The sequence below is a fragment of the Armigeres subalbatus genome, chromosome 1 (assembly GCF_024139115.2).
Source record: "Armigeres subalbatus isolate Guangzhou_Male chromosome 1, GZ_Asu_2, whole genome shotgun sequence".
NCBI lineage: Eukaryota > Metazoa > Arthropoda > Insecta > Diptera > Culicidae > Armigeres > Armigeres subalbatus.
Window position 1 is genome coordinate 203660242 of NC_085139.1, and position 15512 is coordinate 203675753.

At 45.6% G+C, this 15512-nt stretch overlaps 2 protein-coding genes across 5 annotated transcripts in view; both read left to right on the plus strand.

The window, feature by feature from the left end:
• Positions 1-15512, plus strand: part of LOC134205688 (PH and SEC7 domain-containing protein) — a 338134-nt gene that overhangs the window by 37728 nt on the left and 284894 nt on the right. The window lies entirely within an intron of this gene.
• LOC134218509 (uncharacterized) lies at positions 8147-13724 on the plus strand. Its single transcript, XM_062697609.1, has 4 exons — positions 8147-8180; positions 9572-9959; positions 10003-10939; positions 13179-13724. Exons 1-4 carry the CDS (start codon positions 8147-8149, stop codon positions 13722-13724), a joined length of 1905 nt encoding a protein of 634 aa, XP_062553593.1.

The window sequence follows — 15512 nt, forward strand, 5'->3', positions numbered from 1 at the left end:
CACCCCCCAGACCCAATGTCACCCCCGATGACGGTAGTTTTTTAATTCCGTTATTAATTCAATCAAATTTTTTTTTTCAATAATTGATTCGGGAATTCTGTTTGGAATTTCCTACAGAAATTTCTTTCACAAAATTCGCCAAAAATTAATTTGGGAGCTCTTCCAGGATTTTTTTTTCTAAAAGTCACTAAAACAGTAATTAATGCCTCTAGCTGATAAACATGGACTCCATACAATAATGTTATCCCTACATGAATGATCATAACAATTTAGTTTTGTAATAACTACCCAAATAAAAATTATTTTTCATAGTGTACGTTATAACGGGGAAAAATGTACACTGTATCGAGTGACGTTTTATCGAGTGTACCGTGTACGTTATATCGGGGGTACGTTATATCGAAGATTACCTGTACTAGAGTAATGAGAAAGTATTAAAGTGAATTATAATGGGATTATTTTTTTACAATTAGAGTTTGAATGCTATTGGATTCTAATACTACGCACACGTCTACCACACCATCGCTACCCGCACATCAACCTCACACATTCTTACTTGTATGAGGCCTGCACGAGAATAGCGGCCGTATATAGCATCCGTATGCGGGTACAAATGAATACCAATCTATTTTTACATTTTATTTACTGCTACTAAGTAACAGGCAGCTTGTTATAGCAATTCTATATTTAGAATCATGCTTGCTAGCAATGAGAATTTGATTTGCAAAGAGATTGAGTTATATGATTAACGAAATTATCTAATATGAAATTGGAAAGGGCCAGAGATCGAACCGTTAATCTCCTGTTTATGAGGCAGAAGCAGTGAGACAAGGCCACCAAGCACCCGTTTCGCTAAAGTGAAATTATGTGAGATAATAAACTGTAAAACTTGTTAACGTCTGTTTTGGCATACCTCAAATATTTTCATAGTTCGTAAATTGTATTCAAAGTCATCCTCATACTTACAGTAGTTGGGTCTTTGTTGTTCATACACAGCAAATAGTTTTGAAAATTCAACGACGTGTAAAATTGCAGCTAACCCTTCCAAACGAATGAACATTCAATATTCTATTAATTTTGATTGAACTTTACAAGCAAGAGCAGTTTAAATTTATTTCGATTTAAGAGAACAGTGAGATTGATTGAATGTTACGTTTATTTGCATGTTCCAAATATGTGCATGAAAATACATTTAAAATCACAACATATTTTTATCTGTGTATATATGACAACGAGTACATCGATTGCAGTGTGGAACGCTTCATTTTTCCACAATGGATGTACAGAAGTCTATCCTCGGTGAACTTTCTTTCAAGAGGCCCGGAAGCCTTCTTGTAAGCTTTTTCTTCAAACTCTCTTTTTTGCCTTTCTCGTACAACAAAGTTGTACCGAAAGGCTATCATTTCACTACGAAAACGAACTTTTCATAGAAGCCTCGCAGACCCATAGTCTTATATACCAATCGCCTCAGCTTAACGGGCTATGCAAATGTCTGTCTGTCCGTGTGTATGTTTTCTCGCAACAAGTTTCATTCGACAGGGGACAAAGCCTAGTTGATCACTACTGAATTTGATAACGATCGACCGTTGCGTTTAAAAGTTATTAAGAAAATATCGTACATCGAACCATATTAGCACCATATAAGGTTGGTGTCTTAGCTAAATGCGAGAAAGGCAGTATCACTACTCGGTGAATTAAGTAGAGTTTTCTTTTCTCCTACTTTTAGAGCCATCGGAAGGTTATTTTCAAGAGTCTCGAAAGGCTTCTTTCAACAGGCTCCAAAGCCTCATTTTAAAAGACTCGGAACGCCTGAAAGCCTCCTTCAATAGGTCTGGAAGCTTTCTTTCAAGAGGTTCAGAAGCCTGCTTCTAAACTTTTTTTTTAAACTTGTTTTTTTCTTTTCTCCTTCTTTTAAAAGCCTCGTACGAATCCTATCAACAGGCATGAAAGCGTCCATTGAAAAAGCTCGGAAACTTACTTTCAACATGCTCGGAAGCCTCCTTTCAAGAGGCCCGAAAGCCTCCTTTCAAGAGGCCCGAAAGCCTCCTTTCAAGCGGCCCGGAAGCCTCCTTTCAAGAGGCCCGGAAGCCTCCTTTCAAGAGGCCCGAAAGCCTCCTTTCAAGAGGCCCGAAAGCCTCCTTTCAAGAGGCCCGAAAGCCTCCTTTCAAGAGGCCCGGAAGCCTCCTTTCAAGAGGCCCGGAAGCCTCCATTCAAGAGGCCCGGAAGCCTCCTTTCAAGAGGCTCGGAAGCCTCCTTTCAAGAGGCTCGGAAGCCTCCTTTCAAGAGGCCCGGAAGCCTCCTTTCAAGAGGCCCGGAAGCCTCCTTTCAAGAGGCCCGGAAGCCTCCTTTCAAGAGGCCCGGAAGCCTCCTTTCAAGAGGCCCGGAAGCCTCCTTTCAAGAGGCTCGGAAGCCTCCTTTTAAGAGGCCCGGAAGCCTCCTTTGAAGAGGCCCGGAAGTTTCCTTTCAAGAGGCCCGGAAGTTACCTTTCAAGGGACGTCCTTTCAAAATGCTCCGAAGCCTCCTTTCAAGTAGTTCGAAACCCGCCCTTCAAGAGGCTCGGATGGTTCTTTTCAAGAGACGTGGAATCCTACTTTCAAGAGGCTCGGAAGCCTTCAATAGTCAAACAAGTTTTATAGGAAGCTCGATGTACGAAATTAATTTGAATTTGGTAGTTTCACGAAAATGAAAATTTCAGGAGAGTTTATGGAGAGCCATATACATTAGACTGGCCCAGAAAACAAAAAGTTGTGTAATTCCTCGGGGCACCCCCCAGGATTGTGTCTTTGGGTGAGAACATCAATTTCTGAAAATTTCAGCACAATCGCTTGTTGCATAAGCTGGCGCATTTGATTTGAAGTTTGTATGGGGATTTCAGCCAAAATGTATAGGAAAATACACCTCCGTCACTCATTCGATCTGGAAATTGGTTCTGATTGCTCGATTGACCTCAGAATTGCAAAAACGGCAGTTGGTATGCTACAGAATAATTTAACAGAACATTGTATGATGATTAAATGAACTTTTATATAGGTTTCGGCTGATACGATTCGATCAATAAATCCAAAAATACACAATTTAGCTCCTAATAAATCAGCCGAAAACTATATAAAAGTTCATTTAATCATCATACAATGTTCTGTGAAATTGTTCTGTAGCATACCAACTGCCGTTTTTTGCAATTCTGAGGTCAATCGAGCAATCAGAACCAATTTCCAGATCGAATGAGTGACGGAGGTGTATTTTCCTATACATTTTGGCTGAAATCCCCATACAAACTTCAAATCAAATGCGCCAGCTTATGCAACAAGCGATTGTGCTGAAATTTTCAGAGATTGATTTTCTCACCCAAAGCCACAATCCTGGGGGGTGCCCCGTGGAATTCGACAACATTTTTTTCTCCCCATACTAATCTGGGCCAGTCTAATATACATATTCCGTTAGTTATCAAGTCCATTTTTCATATATCTAATGAGTTTCGATTATTTTCATTTACAGCAAAACATATAGGGTGCCTCAATTAATGCAAAAGGTAGTGCAGTAAATGGGCACAGCATACAATATGGCTGGTCTAAAATGTTTTTGTGGATCAAAAATTTGTTCATAAGACATAGATTTTCTGTTTATAAATGGATGTAGACATTTAATATTTTTGTTACATTTGGCTTGAATGCCTTCAATGCAAGCTTCAATGTAATTTTTAAAAGTTAATTTTTGATCCAGCAAAAATTCTAAATAGGGAAACTGTTCCGTTTGTCATCTCACTGAACATATATTCATCTCATCGCAAAACAAAGAAATACAGCATCAATCTCGTCGTTTCTTTTTGCTAACAATCGTGCTCACTGGTGAAAAAATTACAAAATTAAGAAACAAACCAAATTCCTTTTTATTGCTTTGTTTTTGATGGAATGGAAATAGGAGCTATGGAATGAAGTGCCGAACCGTACCCCTATGTGGTTTCGCTAGACTAATTAATTGGAACATGGTGAAGATATGTCTGCTAAAAGGTTTCAAATGAGAAATTCTCGGCTTATGTGAGAAAATTATAAGCTGAGCATTGGGGGAAATTTTCCATTTTTGCAATTAAGTGGAAAAAGTATCCAAACTTTTCTGCAATCTGCTACAAATGACACGAAGGCTTTGCTCTTTGGCGGAAAGGCCCGTGTTATCAGCAAACAACGATTTTTGACATCATGATGGTAAATCAAGTAAGTCAAAAGTCAAAATGTTAAACAATATGGGCCCCAGTATGGCGCCTTGGGTAACACCAACAGATTTCGTATTCTGATTGTTTACCTGCAGTGAGATAAATAATTTTTGATCAGTTTAAAAATGTACCGAGGAAAATTAAATGTCATCAATTTTACAATCTTACCTTCTTGTCAAACACTGTCAAATGCATTCAAGAAGAACAACTCCAGTCGAATATCCTTCATATTTGTTAAGTCGAAATCAATTCGTAACTCTTAATAACTGATGAGTGGTTGAGAGCCCATAGCGAAAACAAAATAGCTCTTCAGCAAAAATTGAATTGTTATTATTAATACGAACCATCATTGTATTTACAATAATATTTTCAAAGAGTTTGCTTATTGAAGAAGCAAACTGATTGGCCGATAAACTAGAAGCCTCAGCTGTATTTTTGTCCGGCTTCAAAATTGGAACAACTTTGCGCTTTTCCATTTGTCTGGGAAGCATACCAGTTGGAAACATTTGTTAAATATATTAACCAAAAAGGATAAAGAACTCTCAGGAAGCTTTTACGATAAGTATGTGGAAAATGCCATTATCTCCCGGGACCTCATATATTTGAATTTGCTGGAACTTTATGTCAGCGATGTATATTTAACCGCACCAAACGCCAATACAAATAATACTCATTTCTTTGTCCAACTTTTCTTGTAGTAGATTCAATTAATTACAAATTGTATCAGATGTCCCTCAACCTCATAACTGGGGATGTCCTACAACAAATGTACACATGGATTCATATGAATAAGTTTCTGTTTTTCTCTCTTACAAACAAAATATTACAAGTCAGTTTAAAATCCCCTTGGTGCTGTTTTGCAGAACCCCGACCATGTGGGTACCCCGAGAAGTATAATGAGCTCTGTTTTTGCGTGCAGTGGTTTTCCGTTTTCTGTACATATTTTATGTTTCATGCTTCAGGTTGTTCTCTCGATTGGTTAACTTGCTGTTCTACAAATTGCTTTTGGAAACCTCCTGAGGTATTAAGAATCGTTGTAAGATACAGCACTCATGATACAAAGCTGCAGCAATCAAACAGTATTGTTTGCATATATTTTTCAAATATGTTTGTATGAATAATAGAGTTGCAAGTTTATGTATGAAAAGGTGCTTGTTCATGCTATGCACAGCAGACATATGCAATGTAGATAGTAATTTTAATATACTCTTTGATTTTAATCAGAGGCGTCGCGTCCGCATGTGCAACCTGTGCACTGCACAGGTAGCAATGTTGCCCCGAACAGTTAAACTTTCGAAAGATTTCTTGTCATTCGTATCCAAATATATATTTGGATTATGTGCAGTTGTCACATGTTTTGTACAAATTTGACGATTAGGTTTAAATAAATAATCGTAAAATATGTTCGAATTTTTTTATAGGCGGCATGTGATCCATGTGATATGCATATGAGGCAACCGAAATGCTGCGATGGGGGCGCGTTATAGTTTACTCTACGATACCGAAACGACGCACTGCCACATGTTGTCCATCACGTGCACTTTCAGTCGAGAACGGTTTGCCATGCATCATACACGCATTACTTTGCATGTGTAGGTCATCAGCTCTAACCGCAATCAGCGATGTATAGGTAGTCAAAGCGTTCGTCGCTGGCAGTGCACGGTTTGGTTCCGATGTACAGAAGCATATCGGTTTGGTGCCTACAGCGCATGCGCGATTGGATGAAGAGCGCGCAATCGGAACAAAATAGAAAGATAAAAGAGGAGGTGAATTAATAAATTTTCTGCTCTTGCAAAGCGTTTCATGGCGAAAGTCCGGCATTGAATAAGCACATTGGAGCAAAAGCATCTTTAATATTTTATACACCCAATATTTGTTTTAACCGTTTGGTATTCTTTTATTCCGCGGTTAACCTGAACTTTCACAGCTTTTTAAACACCACCTGAATTTTCTTTGATTTTTTGTGAATTTTTTCGTGGGGTTAACTCATAGTTTCATTGACGCTGAAGCACTTAATCAAAAGATATTTTAGTTACTAGATAAATCTTTATCTAGTAACTAAAATATCTTTTACTTAATCGAACTCTGTACTGTAAAAACAGAACTGGGTGTACTGATTGAAATTTTAGCTTATGAAGAATTTTTCGTCAAATCCAATATCCAAAATATTTAGGAGCTGATATTCGTATACAATGTGAACAACTTAGAAGGTTTATCCATGGTTCACACAAATTAATGAAAAATTGCATGAGCAGATGTGTACGCTGATAGAGGGAGGTACAAATCTGAAACTGTTCGACATCTGTCCACGTGGTTCGAGAACAGGCCTTCCGGAAGAAAATTATTTATCAAAGGAATAAACTAAAAATGGTTAGATTATAAACTTCATTGTACAGACGCCATTTTTCTGTTATGTATGTAATACCCGTCTAATCATTCAAAATATATTTTAATTTTCAACAATAAAGACATTTTACGAAATAACTTGAATTAAAACTGAAAGATACCGTTCCATTGAATAGATAGATAGATGTCTTATCTGTCTATTGAAAAGTATTATGATTCTCATGATGGTGTTTTTTAAATTTTTAGTTTGGTTTAGTTTGGTTTAGTTTGAATGTAAGGCGTTGAGTTCGATAAATGGGATGTAGCTTAGAAGCAGATAGACGGAACGGGAATCACGCTTGAAGATGAATCGTTTATATTGGATGTGTCACTTCAGGTCCTTTTTATATGCGTTTTTCTCGAAATATTTAAATTTGATCAAACGGTGCACAGGTTGAAGAATTGATCACGCGACGCCTCTGATTTTAATGGATTTGTTCAAGAAAGTCAATAGCTTGGGGTCGTTAATTTTGCTGCTAGACTTTTTCCAGCATAATAAAATTTCGACGACTTTCAACCAAACTCCGTCCTAAATTATCAGGCTGTAAATTATGACATAAAGTTCACTTCCTTTCATCCACAAAACCGCAATCCACTACAGCAAAAAGCAACAAAAGATAAATTCGAAAGAACACTTACGACACTCCAGGGAGGAACTTCCTAAAAAGAACGCTCGCTCGGTATGAAATGTGACTAGCATATTTTTATATCTGGTGTCATACCAACTTCTCCCGTCCATATATACACAAGACGCGAAACATGAATGGACGGATGAATGACTCAAAAGTACCCTAACCGACAGGCAGAGGCAGTCCCTTTCGGATTACGACGGGCAGCGCACAAATACACACACACAATCCGTCAAGTAATGCAACCCGGTGGAAAACAACCAATCCATGCGATTTCGTGTGTGATAGCTGGCGCTGCTGCTGTTGTTGTGGGGGCATATTTCACATTTATTACCATCCTATCGCAGAAGAGCCCGGACCGGACTGCCTCAACTCAACTCGTCGCAATAATCCACAACACAACAGCAAGCTTGCTCAACGTCAGCACTACTTAAATCCAATTTGAAAGCAAGGAAGCATCGTGTTGAAACCGAGCGAAGCGAACGTACGATGTTTTTATATGTTAATTCATTTTATTATTTCCCCCTATCGAGTCTTTTGCTTCGTTTTCCTTTTCTGTGTGGAATTCCCCTTGGGTCCCGCGCGGCCCGAATTGCGTTGTTCGCATGATGTCTCACTGCCCACCACACCACCGCACTAGTGACTAGTGACTGGGTCGCCGATGGGTTTCTGGGCGAACCTGCACGAGTCCTGATGTCCTGACCCCGTTTTACCGTTGCCGTGGTATGCCCCTTGGGCGTTGACGACAAATTGACGATCGTTCCTGCAATCGTGCAAGGAGGGAACTATCGAACCGGAAAGCGGAAATAAATGACGTCAGCTCTCGTTGCTTCGGGGCCTGTTCGGCGCCATAGTAATCGTTTTGGTTACAGGAATTTGCAGCGATGGTTTTACGTCCTACCTACCGATACTGGACAGGGATACAATGTTGGATGATGAGACCCAGCTGACGTTGAATGGTTTGTTTCCGTATGAATCGAAAGAAAATGTTGCGCATATTATTTATTTTGTTTTTAATCGGTCCTGGAATAACTGTAAAATTTAACGAGAATTTGTGCCAAACATGCAGAGGTTCTCCAGAACTTCCTTTTGTGCCTGCTGGACTATTATTATTGTGAACCATAGGTGCTATTTCACATCAATTCATCGAAGATACAAAGTGCACTCTGAACAAGTCTAGACCAACATTTGAAAAGGGCGAAACAGCCAAAATGTATATAACATTGGCCGGGACGATTATCTGACTCTTCCAAATACTTGTTTTACAGAATAAAAACATTGTATTGAAACAAAAAGTATTGAAACATGAGAATAAATTCTTTCTTGGGAGACATTAAGACCAAACCATAGGGTGCTCAAGCTCTTGCCATGTCCATCTCTAATAACTATTGGTGTCCTGTTGGTTAATTTGAAACAAGTTGCAATGGATCAGTTCCAATTTCTTTTCTGTGTGTATGTTTCATATCCACAAAAAAAATTAAATGAAAAATGTTTTCAGATTTTGTTTTGTTTTAAATGACTTTTGTATTATTGTTTCTAGCCTAAGCTTAGTTCTAGCCCATTGGTGGTCATATGGCCTCCATTTCTGCATCATATGCAGGAGAGCACGGGTTCCATTCCTGCTACTTTGTATCTTTTCCATATTTTTTTCATGTTCTAGCAATCGCTAGAAATGGAAATGGGTTTTCATACCGATTCCATCTTCCATTTTAGTTGTAGGTATAGCTTAGTTAGTTCTAGCAGGTAACTGTTCAAATTCGAAATGAGCGATAAAGTTGAGCTTTAGCTCAGCTTTAGCTTAGCTTTAGCTCAGCTTTAGGTTAGCTTTAGCTTAGCTTTAGCTCAGCTTTAGCTCAGCATTAGCTCAGCTTTAGCTCAGCTTTAGCTTAGCTTTAGCTTAGCTTTAGCTCAGCTTTAGCTTAGTTTAGCTTTTAGCTTTGCTTTTAGCAGCTTTAGCTTAGCTTTTAGCTTAGTTTTAGCTTTAGTTTAGCTTTAGCTTAGTTTTTAGCTTTTAGCTAGCTTTTAGCTTAGCTTAGCTTTTAGCTTTAGCTGTTTTTAGCTAGTTTAGTTCAGTTTTAGCTTAGCTCTGTTAGCCAAGTTTATAGCTAGCTTAGCTTTAGTTTAGTTAGCTTTTAGCTTAGTTTCCCAGCTTAGCCCCACTCTGTTATACCTAGCTATTTTAGCTTTAGTTTTTTAGCCTGCTTTAGCGAAGTTAGCTGTTAGCCCCCACTCCTGTTCCTGGCTCCCCACCCCACCAGCCTCAACTGTTCCACTCCAGCCCACCCAGCCCCACCCCACCACCAGTTCCCCTGTTCAGCCCCTGTTCCCCTGCACCCCCACCCACTCCCAGCCAGCCCCACCCCACCCCAGCCCCACCAGCCCCCTGTTCCTCCCACCTGTTCCTGTTCCCAGCCCCGTACCCCCACCAGCCCTGTTCCCCACCCTGTCTGTTCCCCCCTGTTCCTGCATCCCACTCCCACTGCCCACCCCACCCCAGCTCCACCTGTTCCCAGCTCCACCCCACCTGTGTCCCCACCCCCAGCTCCAGCCCCCACCTCAGCCCCAGCTCCAGCCCCCAGCCTGTTCACCAGCCTCCTGTTCCAGCCTCCCACCCCACCACTCAGTTCCCCACCCCAACTCCAGCCCCCAGCCTCCTCACTCCTCACCAGCCTCCACCTCAGCCCTGTCTCCCCAGCTCCACCTCTCAGCCCCACCAGCCTCAGCCCCACCTCACCCCTGTTCCCACCCCTGTTCCCTGTCCCCAGCCCTGTTCCCCACCAGCCTCACCCCACCCCAGCCTCCCCAGCCCAGCCTGTGCTCAGTTCCCCCCACCCCAGATCCCCACCCCACCAGCCCCTGTTCCCATCCCACCCCTGCCCACCTGTTCCCACCCTGTTCCACCCCCACCCACCTCACCTGTTCTGTTCCACCCCTGCCCCCACCCACCCCTGTTCCCAGCCACCCAGCCCCACCCCTGTTCCAGCCCTGTCTGTCTGTTCCCCACTCCAGCTCCCACCCCTGTTCCTGTTCCCACCCCTGTCTGTTCCTGTTCACCTCAGCCTCCAGCTCCCAGCCTCCCTGTTCCCACCCCAGCCTCACCCCTGTCTCACCCCTGTTCCCAGCCCCAGCCCCAGCTCCCAGCCCAGCCTGTTCCACCACCTGTTCCCAGCTCCCAGCCCAGCCTCCCACCTCACCTCCCCACCAGCTCCCACCTGCCTCCCAGCCTCACCCCTCAGCCCAGCCCAGCCCCAGCCACTCACTCTGTTCAGCCCCAGCCCCAGCTCCAGCCCCAGCCCACTCTCACCCACCTGTTCCTGTTCCAGCCCACCTCTGCCCCAGCCTCAGCTCCACCCCAGCTCCCACCAGCCCCAGCTCCCACCCCACTCCCAGCCCACTCCCCACCCTGTTCCACCCCAGTTCCCCAGCCCCACTCCAGCTCCACCCCACCCCAGCTCCACCTGTTCCTCACCCTGTTCCAGCCTCTGTTCCCCACTCCAAATGCCCCAGCTCCCACTCCCAGCCCTGTTCACCACCAGCCCCACCTCCACTCCCAGCCTCACCCTGTTCCAGCCCCTGTTCCTGCCCCCTGTTCCAGCCCCAGCCCCAGCCTCCCCCACCAGCTCCCAGTCCCCAGCCCCAGCTCCCAGCTCCTGTCCTGTTCCTCAGCTCCCACTCCACCCCAGCTCCACTCCACTCCAGCCCCAGCCTCAGCTCCCGAGTCCCAGCCTCAGCCTCAGCCTCCCACCTGTCCCAGCTCCCTCACCCTCAGCCTCAGCCCCAGCCTCTCAGCTCTCAGCCCTGTCCAGCCTCCCGCCCTGTTCAGCCCAGCTCAGCCTCAGCCCCAGCCTCAGCCTCAGCCAGCCTCACCATTTAGCTTAGCAGCCTCAGCTTTAGCTTAGCTTTAGCCAGCTTTAGCTCAGCTTTAGCTTAGCTTTAGCTTTAGCCTCAGCTTTAGCTCAGCTTTTAGCTTCAGCTTTAGCCAGCAGTTTTAGCTTAGCTTAGCTCAGTTCAGCTTTTTTAGCTCAGCTTTAGTTGCCTCAGCTTTAGCCAGCCTCAGCTTTAGCCTCAGCTTTTAGCCTTAGCCAGCTTAGCTTTTAGCTCAGCTTTAGCTTAGCTTTAGCTCAGCTTTAGCTAGCTCAGCTTTAGCTTCTTTTAGCCTCAGCTTAGCTCTCAGCTTTTAGCTATCTTTAGCTCAGCTTTAGCACAGTTTTTAGCTCAGCTATTAGCTTTTTAGCTCAGCTTTTAGCTTTGTTTTAGCTCAGCTTAGCTTAGCTTTTAGCTTCAGCTTTAGCTCAGCTTTTAGCTTAGCTTTAGCTCAGCTTTTAGCTCAGCTTTAGCTTAGTTTAGCCTCAGCTTTAGCTAGCTTTAAATAGCTTAGCTTAGCTTAGCTCAGCTTTAGCTTATTTAGCTCAGCTTTAGCTAGCTGTGCTTAGCTCAGCTTTTAGCTAGCTCAGCTAGCTTTAGCTCAGCTTTAGCTTAGCTTTAGCTCAGCTTTTTAGCTTAGCTTTAGCTTAGCTTTTAGCTCAGCTAGCTTTTAGCTTAGTTTTTAGCTTTAGCTTACTTTTAGCTTTAGCTCAGCTTTAGCTAGCTTTTAGCTAGCTTTAGCTTAGCTTTTAGCTTTAGCCAGCTTTAGCTCAGCTTTCATTTAGCTTTGTATTTGTTTAGCTTAGCACAGCTTTTAGCTTCAGCTTTTAGCTCAGCTTTACTAGCTTGCTTTAGCTTTAGCTCAGCTTTAGCTTTAGCTTTAGCTCATTTAGCTTAGTTTTAGCCTCAGCTTTAGCTTTTAGCTTTAGCCTAGCTTTAGCTCAGCTTTAGCTAGCTTTAGCTAGCTTTAGCCTCAGCTTTAGCCTCAGCTTTAGCTAGCTTTAGCTTCAGCTTTAGCTCAGCTTTAGCTCAGCTTTTAGCTTAGCTTTATAGCTCAGCTTTTTAGCTTATCTTTAGCTCAGCTTTGTTAGCTCAGCTTTAGCTTAGCTTTAGCTCAGCTTTTAGCTCAGCTTTAGCTTAGCTTTAGCTTAGCTTTTAGCTATCTTTAGCTCAGCTTTAGCTAGCTTTAGCCTCAGCTTTTAGCTCAGCTTTTAGCTTAGCTTTTAGCTCAGCTTTAGCTTTTGCTCAGCTTTCTTATTTCAGCTTTAGCTTAGCTTTTAGCTCAGCTTTTCAGCTTTAGCTTTTAGCTCAGCTTTTTAGCTTTTAGCTTTAGCTTAGCTTTTTAGCTCAGCTTTTAGCTCAGCTTTTAGCTTAGCTTTAGCTCAGCTGTCTTGTCCCCACTCCATCCCAGCTCCTGTTCAGCTCCAGCTCCCACCCCCACTCCCAGCCCAGCCCCCCACTCCACCTGTTCCCACCCCAGCCAGCCCCACCCCACCAGCCCCACCCCAGCCCCAGCCCAGTCCCACCCCAGCCCCCCCCCACCACCCCCAGCCCACCCCACCAGCTCCCAGCCCCAGCCCCAGCCCTGTTCCTGTTCCCACCCCACCCTGTTCCCACCCCTGTTCCCACCCCAGCCCACCCCTGTTCCCACCCCACCCCACCCCCAGCCCCACCTGTCTCCCACTCCTGTTCCCCCACCCCACCCTGCTCCTGCCCACCCCTGTTCCCAGCCCCCAGCTCCAGGCCTGTTCCACCCCTCCCAGCCTCACCGCTCCCAGCTCCCCACCCCACCAGCTCCACCCCAGCCTCTCCAGCTCCAGCCCCAGCAAATCCCAGCCTCACTCCACAGCCTGCCCCAGCCCCAGCCTCCCTCACCAGCCTCACTCCACCCCACCTGTTCACCTCAAATTTGCTCACCCTTCAGCCTCAGCCCAGCCCATCCAGCCCCTGCCCACTCACTCACTCCCACCTGTTCCCAGCCCCACCCCCACCCCACCACTGTTCCCACCCCACCTGTTCCCCACCCAGCCCCAGTTCCCAGCCCCACCCCACCCCAGCCTCCCACACCCTGTTCCCCCCTGTTCCCACCCCAGCCCCACCCCACCCTGTTCCCAGCTCCCCACTCCACCCCCACTGTCTCCCTGCTCCCAGCCTTCCCAGCTCCCATCCACTCACCCCTGTTCCCAGCTCACTCCCACTCCCCAGCTCCACCCCACTCCACCCCAGCCCCTGTTCCCAGCCCCAGCCCCCTGTTCTGTTCCTGTTCCCAGGCCCCATCCTCCCACTCCCAGCCCCATCCCCCCAGTCCCAGCTCCCAGCCTCACCTTGCTCCAGTCCCCAGCCCTCACACTCAGTCCTCCCAGCCACCAGCCCCACCTGTCCCCAGCCCCAGCTCCCAGCCCCTGTCCAGCCCCACCAGCCCCCAGTCCCCAGCTCACCACCTCATCCACCTCCCCAGCTCCCAGCTCCCACCTCAGCTCCCATCCTCAGCTCGCCAGCCATCAGCTCCCAGCCTGCCCCAGTTCCACCCTGACATTCCCAGCCTCAGCCTCAGCCTCAGCCTGTCTCAGCCTCCCCATCCTCAGCCATCCAGCCCCAGCACCATTAGCCCCAGCCTCAGCTTTGTATCCCCAGCTTAGCCTCAGCCACCTGCCAGCTCAGGCTGTTACTCAGCTTTTTAGCCTCAGCTTGAGCTTTTACTCAGCCCAGCTATTTTAGCCTGTTTAGCTTAGCTTTCAGCCTGCTTAGCTTTACTCAGCTTGCTTTACCAGCTTAGCTTAGCTTTTAGCCCAGCTTTTATCACTTTAGCTTTAGCTTTTTAGCCAGCCTTAGCTTTTATTTTTTAGCTTTAGCTTTCTAGCTTTAGCTAGCTTTAGTTTAGCTTTAGCTAGCTTTAGCTAGTTTTAGCCCAAGCTTTCAGCTTTTAGTTTAGCCAGCTTTTACCCAGCCCAGCCAGCTTAGCTTAGCCCTGTTTAGCTTTTAGCCATTAGCTTTCCATTTAGCTTAGTTTTGCTTAGCTTTAGCTCCCCAGGGCCTCTCACTCCCAGCCCCAGCTCCCACCCCACCACCCCCACCTCAGCTCCCAGCTTCAGGCCCCTGTTCCCAGCCCTGCCTCACCAGCCCCAGCTCCAGCCCCCAGCCCCAGCTCACCCCAGCCTCAGCTCCCACCTCATTTCCCTCAGCTTCCCAGCTCTCCCACCCCTGTTCCACCCCTGTTCCAGCCCCAGCCTCACCCAGCCCCCAGGCTCCCCCCAGCCCTGATCCCAGCCCCAGGTCAGCCCCCAGCCCACTGACCCAGCCCCAGCCTCAGCTCCAGCCCCACCAGCCTGCCATCCCAGCTCCTGTCCTCCCCAGCTCCCAGTCCCAGCCCCCAGCCTCTGTCCAGCTTCCCAGCCCCAGCCTCCCAGCCTCAGCCCCTGGCTCAGCCTCTCAGCCTCCCAGCTCCAGCTCCCCTTAGCCAGCCTTTAGCCCAGCCTTAGCCTCAGCCCAGCCTCACCAGCCTCACTCCAGTCCCCAGCCTCAGCCTTTAGCTCAGCTCAGCCTCCAGCCTCAGCTTTAGCTCAGCTTTAGCCTCAGCTTGTCCACCAGCTTAGCTTTAGCTCAGCTTTAGCTTAGCTTTAGCTCAGCTTTAGCTTAGCTTTAGCTCAGCTTTAGCTTAGCTTTAGCTCAGCATTAGCTTAGCTTTAGCTCAGCTTTAGTTCAGCTTTAGCTCAGCTATAGCTCAGCTTTAGCTTAGCTTTAGTTCAGCTTTAGCTCAGCTTTAGCTTAGCTTTAGCTTAGCTTTAGCTCAGCTTTAGCTCAGCTTTAGCTTAGCTTTAGCTCAGCTTTAGCTTAGCTTTAGCTCAGCTTTAGCTTAGCTTTAGCTCAGCTTTAGCTTAGCTTTAGCTCAGCTTTAGCTTAGCTTTAGCTCAGCTTTAGCTTAGCTTTAGCTCAGCTTTAGCTTAGCTTTAGCTCAGCTTTAGCTCAGCTTTAGCTTAGCTTTAGCTCAGCTTTATCTCAGCTTTAGCTTCGCTTTAGCTTAGCTTCAGCTCAGCTTTAGCGTAGCTTTAGCTCAGCTTTAGCTTAGATTTAGCACAGCTTTAGCTCAGCTTTAGCTCAGCTTTAGCTCAGCTTTAGCTCAGCTTTAGCTTAGCTTAAGCTCAGCTTCAGCTTAGATTTAGCCTAGCTTTAGCTTAGCTTTAGGTCAGCTTCAGGTTAGCTTTACTTCAGCTTTAGGTCAGCTTGAGCTTAGCTTTACTTCAGCTTTAGGTCAGCTTGAGCTTAGCTTTAGCTCAGCTTGATATTAGCTTTAGATCAGCTTGAGCTTAGGTTTAGCTCAGTTTGAGCTTAGCTTCAGTTCAGCTTGAGCTTAGCTTTAACTCAGCTTTAGGTCAGCTTGAGCTTAGCTTTACCTCAGCTTCAGTTCTATTTTTGCATAAATGCACGAT